Below are 16,508 nucleotides of genomic sequence, written 5' to 3'. Positions count from 1 at the left end.
TGCAGAACGACTTTCGAAAGCCCAGTAGAGACTTGGAAGGGAGTGACCAGAGAGTTGTACGTCTTTTATTTTTGTGTTCTTGTCCTCATGCGCCCCCTAAAGCGGGCCTGCTCGTGAAGCCGCCAGCAGCTGGGGAATGGTCATTACCAGAAGGGGCTTTGCCAAAGTTTGTCCTCAAGGTGAGAAGTAGTAGCTGACTCTATTCTCCTTTACCCAAGCCTGTGCTATAGCAGATGATAGAAACTATGGCACCAGAGGGGCATCTAGGACCAAAGTTGATTATTGTTATTCTTAGAAGGGAGAAACATTAGTAGACATTCTCCTGTGGAAATGAAGAAGATTTAAGATCACAAATTCCTGCGTCTGGGCACCTCACCCTTGCTCAGAGCTGAGTTTCTGAAGATGAGTCCAAAGGTAAGGCCAAGAAACAGCCATCTCTTTCACCTGCCTAACTCCTACTTATCCTACAGTGCCCAGCTTAGCCTCACCTCCCTGAGGAAGTTCTCCACTTTAAGTACAAAGTGTTCCCAATCCACTTTGTACTTAACTCTATTATGTTAATCATACTGTATGTAATTGGCCATTTACCTGTCTGTCTCCCCAGTTCAGCTATGAGCACAAATCATGTCTCAATCATAGCTTGAATCTTTAGTCCCTGGCATGTGCTAAAAAATATCTTTCTTATATTAATTTAACCAATATGCCAAATGCTTTCTAAGTACTAGAGCATAGGTAACAGATACAAGAGCATTGAAAAAATCATAATACGAAAGACATGTTTACCGCAATGCATTTGAAAAGCTAAGTGAAATGAACAATGTTCTAGAAAAGCATACCAACATTTACTAAGAAAAAATATGATGATGCAATTATAATTTAAGAGTTGAATCAGTTATTAAAATTCTTCTTTCCCATTCATTAGGCAAAACCAGTATAACCTTGATACAGAAAGCTTGGCAACAATAGCACAGAATTTTAGACCAATTTTGCTTATTAACATGGATGCGAAAAAAAAAATCCTAAGTGAATTAACTGCAAATGTAGTTTAGCAGTGTATTAGAAAATACATTATGGCTGGATGTAGTGGCTCATGGCTGTAATACCAGCCACATGGGAGGCTGAGGCAGAAGGACCACTTGGGCCCAGGAGTTTGAGGCTGCAGTGAGCTATGATCACACCACTGGACTCCAGCCTGGGTAACAGAGTGAGACCCTGTTTCAAATGATAATATTAATAACAAATTAGGACCAAATAGAAATCCCAGCAATTAGTTCAATATGAATAATATCTATTTATATAATACATATTATTAATAGGTTAGATGATAAAACCCAGATGGTTATTTCAATAGATGCCAAAAAAAAAAAAAACAAAAAACTCATGGTAAACTACAATTAATTCATGCCAGAAAAAAATCTTAGCAGACTAGGAATAAAAAGAAACTTTATTAATTGTTAAATGTATTGCTAAAAGCTATAATAAGTATCTTATTTAATGTCTTAATGGTGAAATGTAGGAAGTATGTTCACTGAAGTAAGGAACATGACAAGAATGCCTGATATCACCACTTCTATTTAACATTGATTCTAGAGGTGCTGGACAATGCAATAGGAAAAGAAAAAGAAGTTGTAAGAAGATTGGAAAGGAAGAACAGAATCAACCCCCACCCCTTCCAGATAACAGGACTATCTACACAGAAAGTCAAAGGAAATCTGTAGAAAAACAGGAAATAAGAGAGTTTTAAAATTTTTCTTGGATATAATATCAATTTTCAAAACTTTAATAGTATTCCTATCTGTCTGAATTAAAATAACTTTTTATTGAAAAAGTTAATTCTCCCCAAGTTAATTGAATAATTAAATGTAATTTCAAGTAAAACGCTAATAGCGTTTTCTTTTTACCTTACCCTGAAATTTATATGACAGATTAGAAAGATGCAATGAGGTGCAGTAGTTACAAGTGTGAATTTGGGAGCCAAACTGGCTAGTTACACATCTTGGCTACAACCTGTACTAATGGCAGGTAAGTTACTTGGCCTCTCTGTGCCTCAGTTTCCTCATTGATAAGATAGGAACTACTTCATAGGATTGTTGGATAAGGAAGTTGAGCAGAGTCCAGGACTTGCATTCAGAGTCTTCGACATCTCATCTTGCATACTTTTTATGTGCAGGGGCCAAAGTAAGTCACTTTGTGCCAAAGTCTGCCACACATGTGTTGGTCCATTAGATCTTTTGTCCAGCAGACACTTTGAGTATGAATTGTGAGCTTCTTTGGCTCATTGTCAGAAATAAGGGACAGGTCTGCATGCTGTTGGCCAGAGGGCACCATGGCCAGGGCTCCGGGAATGCCAATTGCTGCCTCAGACAATAGCCACCCACCTCTGCCAAGTTCTTGGAGGAGATATGTATAGCTTGTACGTGCGTCTCTTTGCTTAAGGGTTTTCTCTGGTTGCAACAGCCCTGTTACTCCTCTCAGGCTGAACTACCTGGGAATGAATGCCCCTGGGAGTAGACTTCAACCAAGGGTGTTAAGAGAGTTGGTGGGTAAAGACCCTAATTCCTCGTTCTTTAAGTGGGATAACTCTGAGTATGTGCTCTATGCTATTTCCAGAATTCCCCAGTGGAGCTAGGCTCCAGTTGCCCACAGCAATAATTTGTTGGCTAATATGCCCTTTCTTGACTGTCTTCCTCTCTCGTCTCACTTTCCCACACCACTTCCTGTGTGTCCTGGAATTGCTCTCCCATAAACTTCTTGCACCAGAATCTGTGTCTCAGGATCTGCTTTTGACCTCAACTAAGAGAAGTTGAGTTTTGAAGTGAGGATTTCCCTGTGGACTTCCATTTTCCACAACTCAATCCAGCTTTACATATCTCACTACATGCACGCTGGTTACTGGGAAGGAAGGGACAGACACAGATGTAGCCAGTGCCTCACCAGAGTGCTGAATTGTGACTTCTCTCACCGGAAAACATGGCCCATCTGTGAGCTGGAATCTGAAGTGTGTGTGTGTGTGTGTGTGTGTGTGTGTGAAGGTCTTCTCTCCAGAGGTGGGCATGAAGCCTCCATGCCTTGCTAGCCCCTCTGCTAGTCACTGGGGGCACTGATATGAGCAAGCCGTTGTCCTCGCCTTGGAGAAAGTCACAGGGCAAATGTGATATTTCATTTCCTTGAGATTCACACTAATAGTCCTGTGTGCAGATGATTATTGGAGCAGCAAATTGGAGCGCTAAGTTGGAGTCTTGGAAAGCAGTCTTAACCAAACAAATGGTACTGGAATTAGGTCTTAAAAAATGAGTTGATATTTGTTAGCATTTTTATGGCTCAGAGAATAGGATTAAATATGCTCAGGCCCTTAAAGCTTCCACCTGGAAGTGACATACACCACTTCTGTTCATGTTCCATTAGATAAAGTGTCACATGGTCACACTGAAATTCAAGTGGGTGGTGGAGTACAAGTCTACCATATGCCTATAAGGAGAAAGAGGAAGAAGATTCATTACTAGATCTAAGTGCTCCCACAGTTGGGTATTTAGTTCCTCTGTCATAATTGTTTTTTAGGGATTAGATCTTTTGATTTAAAGACAAGACATTTCCCTAGGTAAAGGAGCAATAGGTGGAGTAGGACTCATTTCCCTCTTGGATCCCATGGGTAAGTGTCCACCTGGGAGTACCAAACTATCTTGTCATTGGCAATCATCTCCTGATGTGTTGTCCTTACCATACCTCAAGGTTAATAAAACATATTAAAACACATCTATATTCTGATATCTCAGCTATTTATGATATCAGAAACTAAGAGCTGGAAGATGAACAAACAGCTAATCTGTGTCTCCAGACTGGACCAGCTGGACCGCTGGCTGAGACCTGAGGTTCCTATCTCACAGATTTTCCCTTGTAATCAAAGGGAAGAGAGGAGACCTCAAGCCCCACCCCCATCTTCAAGACAACAGATGAGGCTGTGGTGCCTCTTTGGGGGAACTGAGCCATCCACTTCCTGTCTGATCAACTGCCACCATGAAGTGGCAAGATCAAGCTTTGGGGCCTTGGTGGACTTTGCTGCTGAACTTCTCAGATACCTCCTTGGTGCTGGCTCCCTCCTCAGGGAAGGAAGTGGATATGGATCGTTGCTGCTGCTGGCAGGCTACAGAAAAGTCAAATAGCTGTCTGTAGCCGACCCATTGCATATGGGTCTTCAAACTCTGCTGGACATTGTTCTACACCTCTGGCCAGAGCTATTGGGACCAACACTGTGGAAATTTGGCCAGTAGGAAGTGCTCCAGGTGGGATTTCCAGACTTATGTATAGTCCTGGCTCTATTATTAATTGTCACGTTGTGCATTCCCCACTGGGTCTCACTCTTCTCATCTGTAAAATAGCCACTGCAGTCTTATTTCCTGACCCAGAGTATTTCTGTGAAGACTGGTTTACGCAATCTGCAACAGAAGTATCTGCAAAAAAACAAAACAAAGAAAAATGAAAGAAAAAAAAATAAAACTACAGTGAGCATTATAATTAATGGTGAAATAGTGATAGTTTTCCTTCTGAGATCAGGAATGAGACAAACAAAGGTGTCTGCTACTATTACCTCTTAAAAAAATTATACTGGTGATACTAGCTAGTGCAACAGGCAAGAAAAAGAAACAAAACTTATAAGAAAAAAGAAAAAAACTAAAACTCTCATTTTTACAGATGAGATAGAAAATGGTATTTTTTCAGAAGCCAAAAAATCTACAGATGAATTACTAGAATTAATAAATGAGTTTGGCAATGTTGCTGGATACAAGGGCATTACATAAAAATCTATTTATACTACGTTTCAGACCTATATTGCTAAGTAACAAATCACCCCAAAACTTTGTGGCTTAAAGTAAAAATAATCATTTGTTATCTTTTATGGTTTCTGTGCATTTTCGATTCAAGAAGGGCTCATCTGCACAGTTCAGGCTTTTGTGAGTGCAGCCAGATAGCAGATGGAACAGAAACAGCAGGGGTGGGCACAGCTGAGGACTGGCTAGGAATCCCTCTTTACTTAGTATCAAGGTCTCTGCATATGATTTCTCTGTGTGGGTTAGTTTGGGCTTCTTCAATGCATGGCAGCCTAATTGTTCTTATATGATGACTTATTGTTCCAAAGGAAAAAGTCCCAAGAGAGGGAGTCAGGTAGAAGTCCTATTAACTTTTATGACCTAGCTAGCCTCAGAAGTCACACAGATTCATTTCTGTCACACTGTTTTTGTTAAAACTGATTCACTCAGACTAACCCTTTCCCAAAGGGAAGAGTGTCAAATAATTTGTGTAAAACAACACTGCACTGACAACAAACAGAAAATAAAGAAACCATTCATAATAGCAACAAGAAATACCAAGGGCTAAATCTAATAAAAGATGTGCAAGGTCTCCACATCTTTTGTAGAAAACTACAAAACATTGCTAAGATAATTTTTTTAAAAACCCAAAATAAATGAAAGGACATACCATGTTCATGGATAAGAACTTTTATTGAAAATGTTAATTTTATTCCAATTGATCTAAAGGTTCAAAGTGATACCAATTGAAATCCCAGCAAGATTGTGTCAGTGTGTTTGTGTGTATGTATATGAATAGGTATGCTGATTTCAAAATTTCTGTGAAAATTCAAATATCAAGAATAGCCAATACAGTCTTAAAGAACCAAGTGGGTAGATTTATTTCATGGGACATTTAGACTTATAAAGCCACAGTAATCCAGACACTGTAATAATGGCACAGGGATAGAAAAATAGGCTAACAGAACAGGATAGAGAATTCAGGAACAGTCTCATGCACATACAGACTACTTGATTTATGAGAATGTTAGCATTGGAGAAGAATTTGTGTGTGTGTGTGTGTGTGTGTGTGTGTTGGGGGTGGTGGTGCTGATCTTTTTTTTTTTTTTTTGAGACGGAGTTTCGCTCTTGTTACCCAGGCTGGAGTGCAATGGCGCGATCTCGGCTCACCGCAACCTCCGCCTCCTGGGCTCAGGCAATTCTCCTGCCTCAGCCTCCTGAGTAGCTGGGATTACAGGCACGCACCACCATGCCCAGCTAATTTTTTGTATTTTTAGTAGAGACGGGGTTTCACCATGTTGACCAGGATGGTCTCAATCTCTTGACCTCGTGATCCACCCGCCTCGGCCTCCCAAAGTGCTGGGATTACAGGCTTGAGCCACCGCGCCCGGCCGGTGCTGATCTTTTTAATAAAGAGTGCTAGTCAGTTGGATATCCAGATGAAAAAAATAGAGGACCATGGAAAATTTTTTCTGATGAGGTGTGGCATTGTATTTCTAGAAACAATGACCGCTGAAATCTCTATTTGGAAGTTCTTTCCTTTCTGAGCTATAATTTCTCTCTGTTGTTCCCGAGGCTTCAGTGAATGCCTGTTTCCCATACCGATCTTTTGTTGATGGATCTTTCTAATGGTCCTAGTTCTAGGCCAGGACAAGCAAAGCCCAAGCAGCAGTTGAGAACTAAGTTCTAAGCTAGCTCCTGAGTGGTCAGAAAGCTCAAATCCTTTTCTCCAAATGGCATCCGATATCCTGATGCCACACAAGAATGCCATTCTGACTGACTTCTGCCTCCTGGCCTCTCCCAGTCAGACACATCTGGAGCAGTCAGCAGTGAGACAGTGGAGATTGCTAGCGTAGACAATGCTTGCATGAAAAGGGGGATGGGGCTGCAACAGTCTAGCAACCAGCTAGTTATATCTAGAACGAGAGGGTTTTTTTTTTTTTTTTTTTTGGTTGGGGAGGAATCCCGTTTCACAGTCACCTTTCTGATCCACCATCAGAGCCATCCCCTTCCCATCTCATTTTCTTCCTTTCCTCATTCCAAGAGACGGTAACTGGGGGCAGATCCTAGGCCCCTCTTCAGACCTTCGGGCACTCCGCATTCCTACCGCCCTCCCTTCCCTATCATTAAAAGGGGCGGGGTCCTTCTGCCTTCTCCAGGTGGTTTCAGTTCTGGATCCTTTAGGGGCAGTGGAGTCCACCCACCTGGAGTTCCATTACTGGTGCTGCAAGTCCTTGACTCAGTTTCCCCATATGTGAGTGAGAGTTTAAGTGCGGCAATCTCCGGGGGGCCTCTCAAGCTGACTCAGACCAGTGAGAAGAGGAGGGGACGGGCATCCTAAGAGCAGCCTCAGGCTCTGGCCAGAGTCCCCCAGGTAAGGCAGCACCCATCTCCAAAGTGGTCCTGTCACCACCTTCCTCTTCTCTCCCCGCCCCCACGCCGCCAGGCTAGCGCCGCCTCCGGTATTTAGGGCAAAGAGTGTCCCACTTCTGCGGAGGGGTGTCGTTCGGGCTTCTCTCTCTCCTCACCGTGGGTGGCGAAAGGCGGGACGGAAAAGCGCCGTCAGGACCGGCGCGCCCCCCTCTGGGAGGCAGGGCTGGGACGGGACCCGGCGGCGGTCCAGCTCCGGGGAGGGACCTACCGGCCCCGGCCCGGGCCCCTGGCCCTCGGCAGCGCCCTAGGCCGGAACAATAGCGCGCGCAGGCGGGGCGGGGGGCGGGGGCGGGGCGCTCCTCCGGGCACCGCCCCCGGCCCGCCCCCCCGCGCTTGCAGTCCCGCTCGCACACTGGCTCCCACCCGCCGCCCGCCCAGGCACTGCCCGCGGGAGCCGCCGCCGCCGCCGCCGCGCCCGCCATGGACGTCCGCCTGTACCCCTCGGCGCCCGCGGTGGGCGCGCGGCCCGGGGCCGAGCCTGCCGGCCTGGCGCACCTGGACTATTACCACGGCGGCAAGGTAGGCGGGGGCGGGCTGGGGCCCCGGCGGGCGGGGCCGGAGTCACCTGGCGGCTCGGGACGCGGGCGCTCCCGGGTCTCACAGGGCCGCGCACATCGGCACCACCGACGGGCACGGGCGGCTCACCTCGATCCCCTCGCGGCCACGCACGCTCCCTGAGTTGTGCTGATCGCGGGCCGAAGTCATCCCGACAGCCACCGTGCGACGACACAGTGGCCCCTCACCCGCGTCCCCCTGACAGCCTCGCAGTCCTTCCCAAGCCGACACACAGGGACCCGAGGCCACGCGCGGACAGCCAGGCACCACTTCCACGGTCGCACCGTCCCACGCCAGTCTTCCTGACAGTCATTTACACACCACGACACGCAGCCACTCACCCACAAGCAGCCTCGCCGCCACAGACGAGTCACCCACGCACGCTCCCATGCCACACACACCGTGACATGCCCCCATCCGCTGTCACACCCAGGCGCAACTGGCTACAGTCACACAAAGAAGTCACTCGACAGCCACACGCACGCAGTCATCACGCCTCCCAGGGCGCACGCGGACACACACAGCTACCCCCTGGACGGGGAGCCTCAGACGCGATCGTCCTGACGGCCGCGCAGTCACACAAGGTCACACCCAGGGACGGCCACACCGCGGTCATCCACATTCGCACGTCGAGGTTTAACTTCTCAGCGCCGCTGCGCACTAATTGGGCGGTTTACTAATTGGCCGTCACTGCCCGGCGGGGCCTCGGATTCCGAGTAGACAGCGGCCAATCGAGGCCTGTCCCCTCCCGGGAACGGTGAGCAGGCGTCCCTCCAGGCTGGGGCTGTAATGCATGACACCCTCCCTCCTCCATGTTTCCAAGATCGCTGCCCCCACCCCCGCCAGGTCCCTGCTGCGCTCCGCCGGGCGCGTTCCCAGCGATGGAGGCTCGCGTGCCTGGAACCCCGAACCCGAGGCATCAGGTCTCACTGCCCCGCCTGGCCCAGCCCGGATGGGTTGGGCGCCTCTGCGCAGTCCGCGTTTCCTTCGGTTTCCAGGGAGGGAACTTTCAAACTTAGTTAGGAAGCCAGACTGTCCGCGCGTCGGCCAGTCGGTGCGTCGGTCCCGGGCCGGCTGGAGCCGAGCGCGGCTTTTCGTCACTCGGAGCCCGGATTGAACAGCGCGCGTGGGTTTCCCGTGGCCTCGGCGCAGACGCGCGGGCTCCGTAGCGATGCGTGGTGAGTGCGCGTCCGGTGGCTGGATCCGCGGCCCCCAGGGTCTCTCCCCAGCCTCGCAGGCTTTTTTTCGTCCGGCCCCTGGTAGTGGGGATGCCGCAGGATGGGGGCGTCCCGGCACAGATCCCGGGATCTCCCGGGCTTCAGGCCCTAGGGGAGCGGCCTCTGACAAAGCACCCCGCAATTAGCTGGGGGCAGGAAGGGTCTGGGCCACCAGGGCCTGCGCGATATGGGGTGGGGGTGGGTGACAAGTGAGGTCTTGCGAAGAGTGGGGGTGGTTCTCTTTTGTCCAGTGACCTGCAAAGTTAGAAGCCGAAGAAGGGGGATGGTAACCTCAGGAGAAGGCCGGGAGCTGCCTCCAGTCTGTTGGAGGGAAAATAGATTAAAAGTAGCAAGTGGAGTTTTCAGGGAGGAGAAGGTTGGGTGTGGGGGCAGTTGATCTGTCTTCTGCCCTTGGCTTTGTTATTTTTAAAAATGTGAAGTTGGTGAGATAGGTTCCAGCCTCTGGTTTGGGGGTGTGGGTGGGTTGGGCATTTGTGAGTCAAAGTCTGAGTGGGTAGGGGCTTAGCCTGGAGCACTCCCTTTGAGGGTGGTATTTCTGTAAATCTCGCCTGGGTGGGGCTGTCCCAAATGGGGACCGTTGGAGGCAGGACTCAGCCGAGGCCCCTGCTTGATTCTCATGCTTTGTAAACCTCTGACTCAGCACCAGAACCTGTGCGATCTCCTCAGAAAGGGACCGGCAGGGAGGGAATGAGAAGCAGGCGATTCTGGTTTCTGTGTGTAATGTAGAACCCCTGGCCCATAGATGAGAATGTGTACAGAGTGGGGCGGGGCACGGGTGAGGGTGGGGATGCAGCTGAGCCACTGGATAGGTGAAAGGAAGGTCTGACCTTGCACTTGGATGTGAAACCTGCTACTCAGTCCTTCAGGCTAGAGCAGGGTGAGGCGGGAGGGGAAGGTCACTGTACTCATCTAGGGCCTAGAGGTCTTTTGGTAACGGATTCCCAAGTGGGCGTGGCCTCAGTGGTGGTGGTTGGGGGGTGGAGCCAGGCTGTGAACAGAAACTCCCCTTTTCTGGCTTAAGAAGTGGATGGGGTGTGGTTGGGGAGGGAAATGCTCAGGCTCCACCTTCAGTCACTATCAAAGCTGGAGGGGAAACCGAGGCTCAGGGTGTAGTAGTGACCACACTTGGGGCCTGTAGGCTGGGCTGCATCCACACACTGGGGAGTGGACGTACCCACACAAAGCTGGGGGGGGGCTCTCGTCCCTGGAGCCCAGACAAGAGGCTTGTTGCACAGGGCGCCAGGCTTTATATACATAAGGGCAAGCATTTGCCTAAGTGATGCCCGACAACTATGGGGCAGTTGACCTGGAAGGGCCCTTGGCGACCATCCCCTTGGCGACCGTCCCCTTGACGACTGTCCCCTTAGTGATCCTCTACACAGAGATTCCCAGCCTCTTTAAACCAAAGTCACGAACATTGGTTGTTCTTTTGGTATCGTTTGTTTGAGAAAATACACACTGAGGAAAAGCTGCTATGGTTTTATTTTTACTTTGAAATAGATGTGTATTTTATTAATCACAGTAATATTAGCATGCATTAGGAAAATAGCTTACCAGGTATGAAGAAGATCCATTACTATTTAATGTAATAAAGGTGCTTTTTGAGTATACGGATTTGTGGCCCCGTGGCCCCCATGGATCTGTGGCTCCATGCTGGGAACCATTGGTCTCCTTCTTTGCATTACAGAAGGGGAAACTGAGTCACTGAGGCGCGTACTCACAGATTACACAGCAAGTAAAGAGCCAAGATGAGGCCTGAGCCCAGGTTTCTGGACTCCCAGCAGGATACTCATTCGGCCTCTTTGCAAGTCTCTGTCACAGTTTAGGGGTTTACAGCCATAACATCTTTCCTAGGGTAACTATGAACTCCATTCAGATTTTGGCAAGGCACTCTACCAGGCTGGGGGGCAGTTGGGGAATCCCTGCTCAACTATGGCATACTAGTGTAAACTGGCCATCGGAACTGGGCAAGCCTGTGTTCCAATATCTGTTGCTTAGTGGCCTAGGGCAGATGATTTTTAGCTCATTTTCTACTGAGATATGATTTACATACAATAACATGAAGATTTTAAGTGTACAGTTCCACGAGTTTTGACAAATATCAACACCCATGTAACCAGCATCCCCGTCCAGATGGAGAACATTTCCCTCATCTCAGAAAGTTTCCTCACATCCCTTTACAGTCATCGTGCCCTATCCGCACCTCCAGAGGCAACTACTTATCTGATTTCTATTACCAATGCTTTCTTTAAGTTCAACTTAGGTATATTAACCATGTCTAAGTTCTAGAACTTGATATGCAACATAAACATTTGTGTGTCTGTCTTTTTGCTCAAAGTAATGTCTTCAACATTCATCCACGTTGTTGTATATATCCTAGTTTGTTTAATTGCTGAGTAATAGTGTGTAAATATCATACAATTGGTTTATCATTCACCTGCAGATGGATATTTGGGTTTGTTTCCAAGTTGGAGCTATTGTAAGTAAAGCTGCTGTGAACATTCTTACACAAGTCTTTTTGTGGGCGGGGAACATCATTTATTATCTCTGAGTCTTGGTGTTCTCTGAAAGACAACATTGCCTGCCTGTGAGTTTCAGGAGGGTTAAGTGAAGTGACACAGGTTGGGACAGTTCTTGGCACATACCAGCTTCTAATTAGATAACAACAATGTCAACCATCTAGGGCCCATTCCAGGAAGAGGCTTAGCATCTCTGTTCCAGCATCCTTCATCCCTGGACTGAACATCCTTCAAGGCCAACCTGGGTACCACCTTCCCCATGTGGTGTTTCACAGCCAGAAAACTTCTCTTTCCCTCCAGGCTTCCCAAAGAACTGGCACTGGATAAGATGTGGCATGTTCTGCCATCCATTATTCTACCAACAATATTTATTGAGCGCTTCTTGGTGCTAGGCACCGTGCAAGGCAACGGATGCTGCAGCAGTGAACAAAAGTCACTCAAATTGCTGCCCTCTGGAGCTTCTCTATCAGTGTGGGAAGTCATAAATATATGGTCTCGTGATTGATGGCAATATGACTTTGGAGGAAAATGGAACAGGAAAGAGAGTTGGGGGTCCCAAGGCTTAGGGCTGACTTGTGATTTTAAATAGGGAAGTTGAGGATGGTCTCATGATCTAGAGTAGTGTTTCTCAAATCTATGTACACATGAAGAATTGTCTGGCAATATTTTTTTAAACTTAATTTAATTTTAAGTTCTGGGATACATATGCAGGATGTGCAGGTTTGTTACATAGGGAAACGTGTGCATTGGTGGTTTGCTGCACTTATCAACCCATCACCTAGGTGTTAAGCCCCGCATGCATTGGTTATTCACCCTGATACTCTCCCTCCCTCCCCCCGACCCCTTGACAAGCACCGGTGTGTGTTGTTCCCCTTCCTGTGTCCATGTGTTCTCATTATTCAGCTCCCACTTATAAATGAGAACATGCATCATTTGGTTTTCTGTTCCTGTGCTAGGTGTTCTGTTCCTGGGTTAGTTTGCTGAGGATAATGGCTTCCAGTTCCATCCACGCCCCTGCAAAGGACATGATCTCATTCCTTTTATGGCTGCAAAGTATTCCGTGGTATATATGTACCACGTTCCCTTTATCCAGTTTAACATTGATGGGCATTTGAGTTGATTCCATGTCTTTCATCTGGCAAGATTTTAAAAACAGATTCTTGGGCTCCATCCCCAGAGATTTGATTCAATTGGTCTGGCATGGGGCCCTGGGAATTTGCATGTCTAATGAGCTCTCCAGGTGATGTTGCTGCTGATTCAAGGACCACAGTTTGTGTAGGTGGTTTGGTTGTTTGTGTACAGGTTTTGTGGGCTCCTGGCAGTCAGGAATTCTGCCCAGCACCTGGCATGGTGGCTGACCCATAATTGCTCAGTAAATATGTGCTGGCGGGTGAAGGATTCAACTTTCCACCCACACAGCTCTGGGCACAGCATCTTGTAAGGATGAGACCTGGACAAACTTGGTTAATGAATGATTAGAAACTCTTTTTGACACATTCATGAAGTGGGGTTAAACTATGGACTTGATCTGAACTTGACCTATGTGAGGCCTGCCCAGCATCCTTTGTGGGTGAGATTCCTGCCGCTCCTTTCTGCAGGGGCACAGGCAGCTGCGAGTGGGTCCCATGGAAGGCACCCTGGGACGGGTGGGCTTAGAGCTGAGATGGCTGGCCCCAGGGAGGGCTTAGATGGATGTCTGCATCTCTGCTAGGAGGCTCTCATTTACTTTCCATCTAAATATGTTCCCCAAAGCTCCTCTCCTAACCTGTGCTGGGGGCTCCTCCAGGAAGGACCCCAGGACTTTTGCATGGTAGGAGCAGCCCCAGCCTGGCAGTGCTCCCCCCACCCCCTGTCTGCTGGGTGATGTGGAGCCTGTCAGTGCCCTTCTTTGGGCCTCTGTTTTCCTGTATGCAAAGGGAAAGCAAATCAGTGATCATCAGCCTAGAGGGATGGTGCGGGGTGGAAATATAATGAAATACAGGCTGGGGACAGCCTTTCTGACTACGGAGGGAGTACCGTGAGGGAATGCTGGTGGGATGGGGCTTTTTGAGGAGATGGGCCTGCTGTCCTTCAGAGTGCAGGAACCACTGGGTCTGCCTTTACCTTTGTATTCCCAGTGCTGGCCTGAGACATAGGTGCTCAGCAAATATTTGCTGAATGAATGAATGAATCTAGCGGTTGCCAGTTGTAACCTGTGGCTTGAGGAACTTAGCAACCGTTTGGCTGTTGTCATCTGAATACTTTGTGGGGCACAAGGAGTCCCGGGCAGGACAGGGTAGAGGCTCAGAGTCAGTGGCTGACATTCCATTCCTAGAGGAGCTTCCCCAAGTAGGCTTGGAGCACAGAGCCTGGCACACAGAGCAGCTGGTAGGTGGGAAGAGGAGTTGAGTCGGCATGAAAGACAAGGTCCTGTGCCTCCCCTTTATGGGATTCTGCAGGGTGATCTATTTTGCTTCTCTGATTTCCTAGAGTTGGTCTCAGGATATGAAGGCATTGTGAATTGTGGAATCTGGCAGACTTGGGTTTGAATACTTCCTTCACCACCATCAGTGCAGGCCAGTTATTTAATTTCCCTGGGCTCAGTCTCCTCATCTGTAAAATGGGCACACTGACATCTCCCCTTTGGAGCTTGAGGGTTGGAGATCATGTATGTGTAGCACTTGGCCCCCGCAGGAAATGCTTTCATTTTCATCCACAAAGAGCAGCCCAACTGAAAGTTAAAATGCGAGAGGAACCTGCTTTTCTGCACCAGCTACTGGAGAACGCCCCACAGCTGTCCCGCCATGTTTTCTTTTTTTTTTTTTTTCCTAGGGACATGGTCTTGCTCTGTTGCTCACGCTGGAGTGCAGTGGTACAGTCATAGCTCAGTACAGCCTCAAACTCCTGGGCTTAAACTTAAGATCCTTCCGCTTTAGCCTTCCAAAATGCTGGGATTGCAGGCATGAACCGCCACTTTCCGGCCCTGGGCTGCTAGCCGTCCCGACATCGGTTGCTTCCATGTCTTGGTCCCTGGACCTGATTTTCCTGAGCCTCTGGGTTGAAGGAGTCTCTTATCGGCGTGTCCAGGATTGTGAATTGGGAGAGAGTTGCTCATTTCCTCTACCTTCTGCTACCTTCTTGAAGCTGTGTAGCAGAGACAGTGAGTTTTGGAGGCAGAGAACATTGGTTCACATCGCAGCTGCACCATCCAGTGGCTTGGGCAGGTGAACTTGTGCCCATCACTTAGCTGCTCAGGTCTCAGTTTTCTTATCTGTACAAGGGGACAGAAGTGCCTGTCTTCTATTGCTGTGAAGATCAGATGAAAGTAACAGGTATGGAAATTCTGTCTAATTTAGAATGCTGTTTCCCAGCCTCGGCACTTGGACATTTTGGACCTAATAACTGTTTGTTGTGGGAGTTGCAGCATGCATGGTAGAATGTTTAGTAGTATCCCTGGCGTCTACCCAGTAGATGCCAAGAGCATCCCCCTGCCCCCAGTCGTGACAACAAAAATGTCTCCAGACGTTGCCCCTGGTTGAGAACCAATGGTGTGGGAAGAAAGCGTAGCACAGGTAAACTAGAAGAGGATGGTGAAGAGAGTCGCAGCACTGCCGCAGGGCACGTGCGTGCTTTCTAGCCAGGATTTCAGTCCACTGTCTTCCTTCTGTCATCTTGTATCCATGGAGTTGGCAGTCATCCTATTTACATGAATTCAAACCTACAGGGTGATTTTTCAGTATGGTTTGGGAGCAACAGTAAAAACATATGGTAAGTAATTATTAACCTAATGAGTTGTGGTAAATTGTAATTTTATGTCTTCGTGAAACGATGTTGTATGACACAGCATAATAAATTTTGATCAATTTCCCTGATATTTAAAACCTGCTACCGTACAATTGCTAATCCTGGTGCCTGCTAGGATGAGCCACGTGATTGTGGCTTTTCAATATTTAATGGCCTGTTTACTGCTGGGTTTCTCAGATGTTCAACAGGTTTTTATGCGGTGTCTAGTGGGTGCTGGGGATTCAACCCTGTCCTGGAGGCTCAGTGACTCAATAGAAAAGTTTTATTTACTGGATGAATGGCTATATGGATTTGTAATCAATTGGCTCAAAATGCAGAGTGATAATTAAATATAAAATTGGCTGAGCAGTGCCAGTGCCAGGAGTCTGGGAAGGTTTTACACGGTGAAGTCTTACAGGAATGCCAGGTGGGCTATCTGGGGTGTGTAGAGTAGGGGGGATGTTCTAGGCAGAGGGAGCAGCCACTGCAGGGGTGGTCTGGTGACACTGTCAGCCTATGGAGGGGAAACCTGCCTGCGTGGGAGCTGGGACACCAGCAGAGATGGTTATGAAGAGCCTTGCACCCCAGCCTGTTGGGCTTTAAGCAGAGGAGTACCTGGAACCAGGGGTGTGGTGCACAAATACAGAACGTGTCACGTCGCTGGAGTTTGACTGTCCTCTACCACTGTCTCTTGGTCTTCTGCTGATAGGAAAGTCTAATGACTTGCATTCGATTTCTGCCAGTAGCCCGCGATACTCCGCTTCTCAAACTTTACCCAACAGAATCACCTGGACCTCAGTTAAAACAAGACTGCTGGGCTGCACTCTCAAACGTTCTGACTCAGCAGGTCTGGGGAGGAGCTGAAAGTGGGCACTGCTGGCAAGTGGAAGGTGCTGATGTTGCTGGTCCAGGAAACACGCTTGGGCAGGGGAGAAACTGGCTTGGCCCATCCTGTGGTTCTGATGAACGTCATCCCATAGGGAGCTGTGTTGCTCAGGTGGCTTTTTAGCGTTGTCCCAGATGGAGGTGAGGGGACTGCCAAGCCTTTGATTCCTGCAACACCAGTCATTTCACCGTAAGTGAGAGGCCTAAAAGTGAACAGCAGGCAGTTCCCTTGGACAAAGGAGTTCTCTGCAGTAGACAGCAGTCCCATTGAAGGGCAAGCTACAAGCCCCGCAGCTGATATTCCTGGGGTT

At 48.2% G+C, this 16,508-nt stretch overlaps 1 protein-coding gene across 2 annotated transcripts in view; it reads left to right on the top strand.

Annotated features, from left to right (window-relative positions):
- The first annotated feature begins 7,618 nt into the window (after positions 1-7,618).
- TOX2 (TOX high mobility group box family member 2) overlaps positions 7,619-16,508 on the top strand; it is a 158,638-nt gene continuing 149,748 nt past the window's right edge. Inside the window, exon 1 of one of the 2 annotated variants that reach the window (XM_032263661.1) lies at positions 7,619-7,757. In XM_032263661.1, coding sequence (XP_032119552.1) covers positions 7,659-7,757 — 99 coding nt within the window. In that variant the 5' untranslated portion in view covers positions 7,619-7,658. Of the gene's footprint in view, positions 7,758-8,023; positions 8,972-16,508 lie in introns of those variants that run through there. The other variant, XM_032263662.1, reaches the window with a different exon arrangement.

The sequence above is a fragment of the Sapajus apella genome, unplaced genomic scaffold (genome assembly GCF_009761245.1).
Source record: "Sapajus apella isolate SASKATOON/1434 unplaced genomic scaffold, GSC_monkey_1.0 scaffold137, whole genome shotgun sequence".
Taxonomy (NCBI): domain Eukaryota; kingdom Metazoa; phylum Chordata; class Mammalia; order Primates; family Cebidae; genus Sapajus; species Sapajus apella.
Note: the sequence above shows the minus strand (reverse complement) of the source record. Positions and strands in the feature narration are given on the sequence as shown.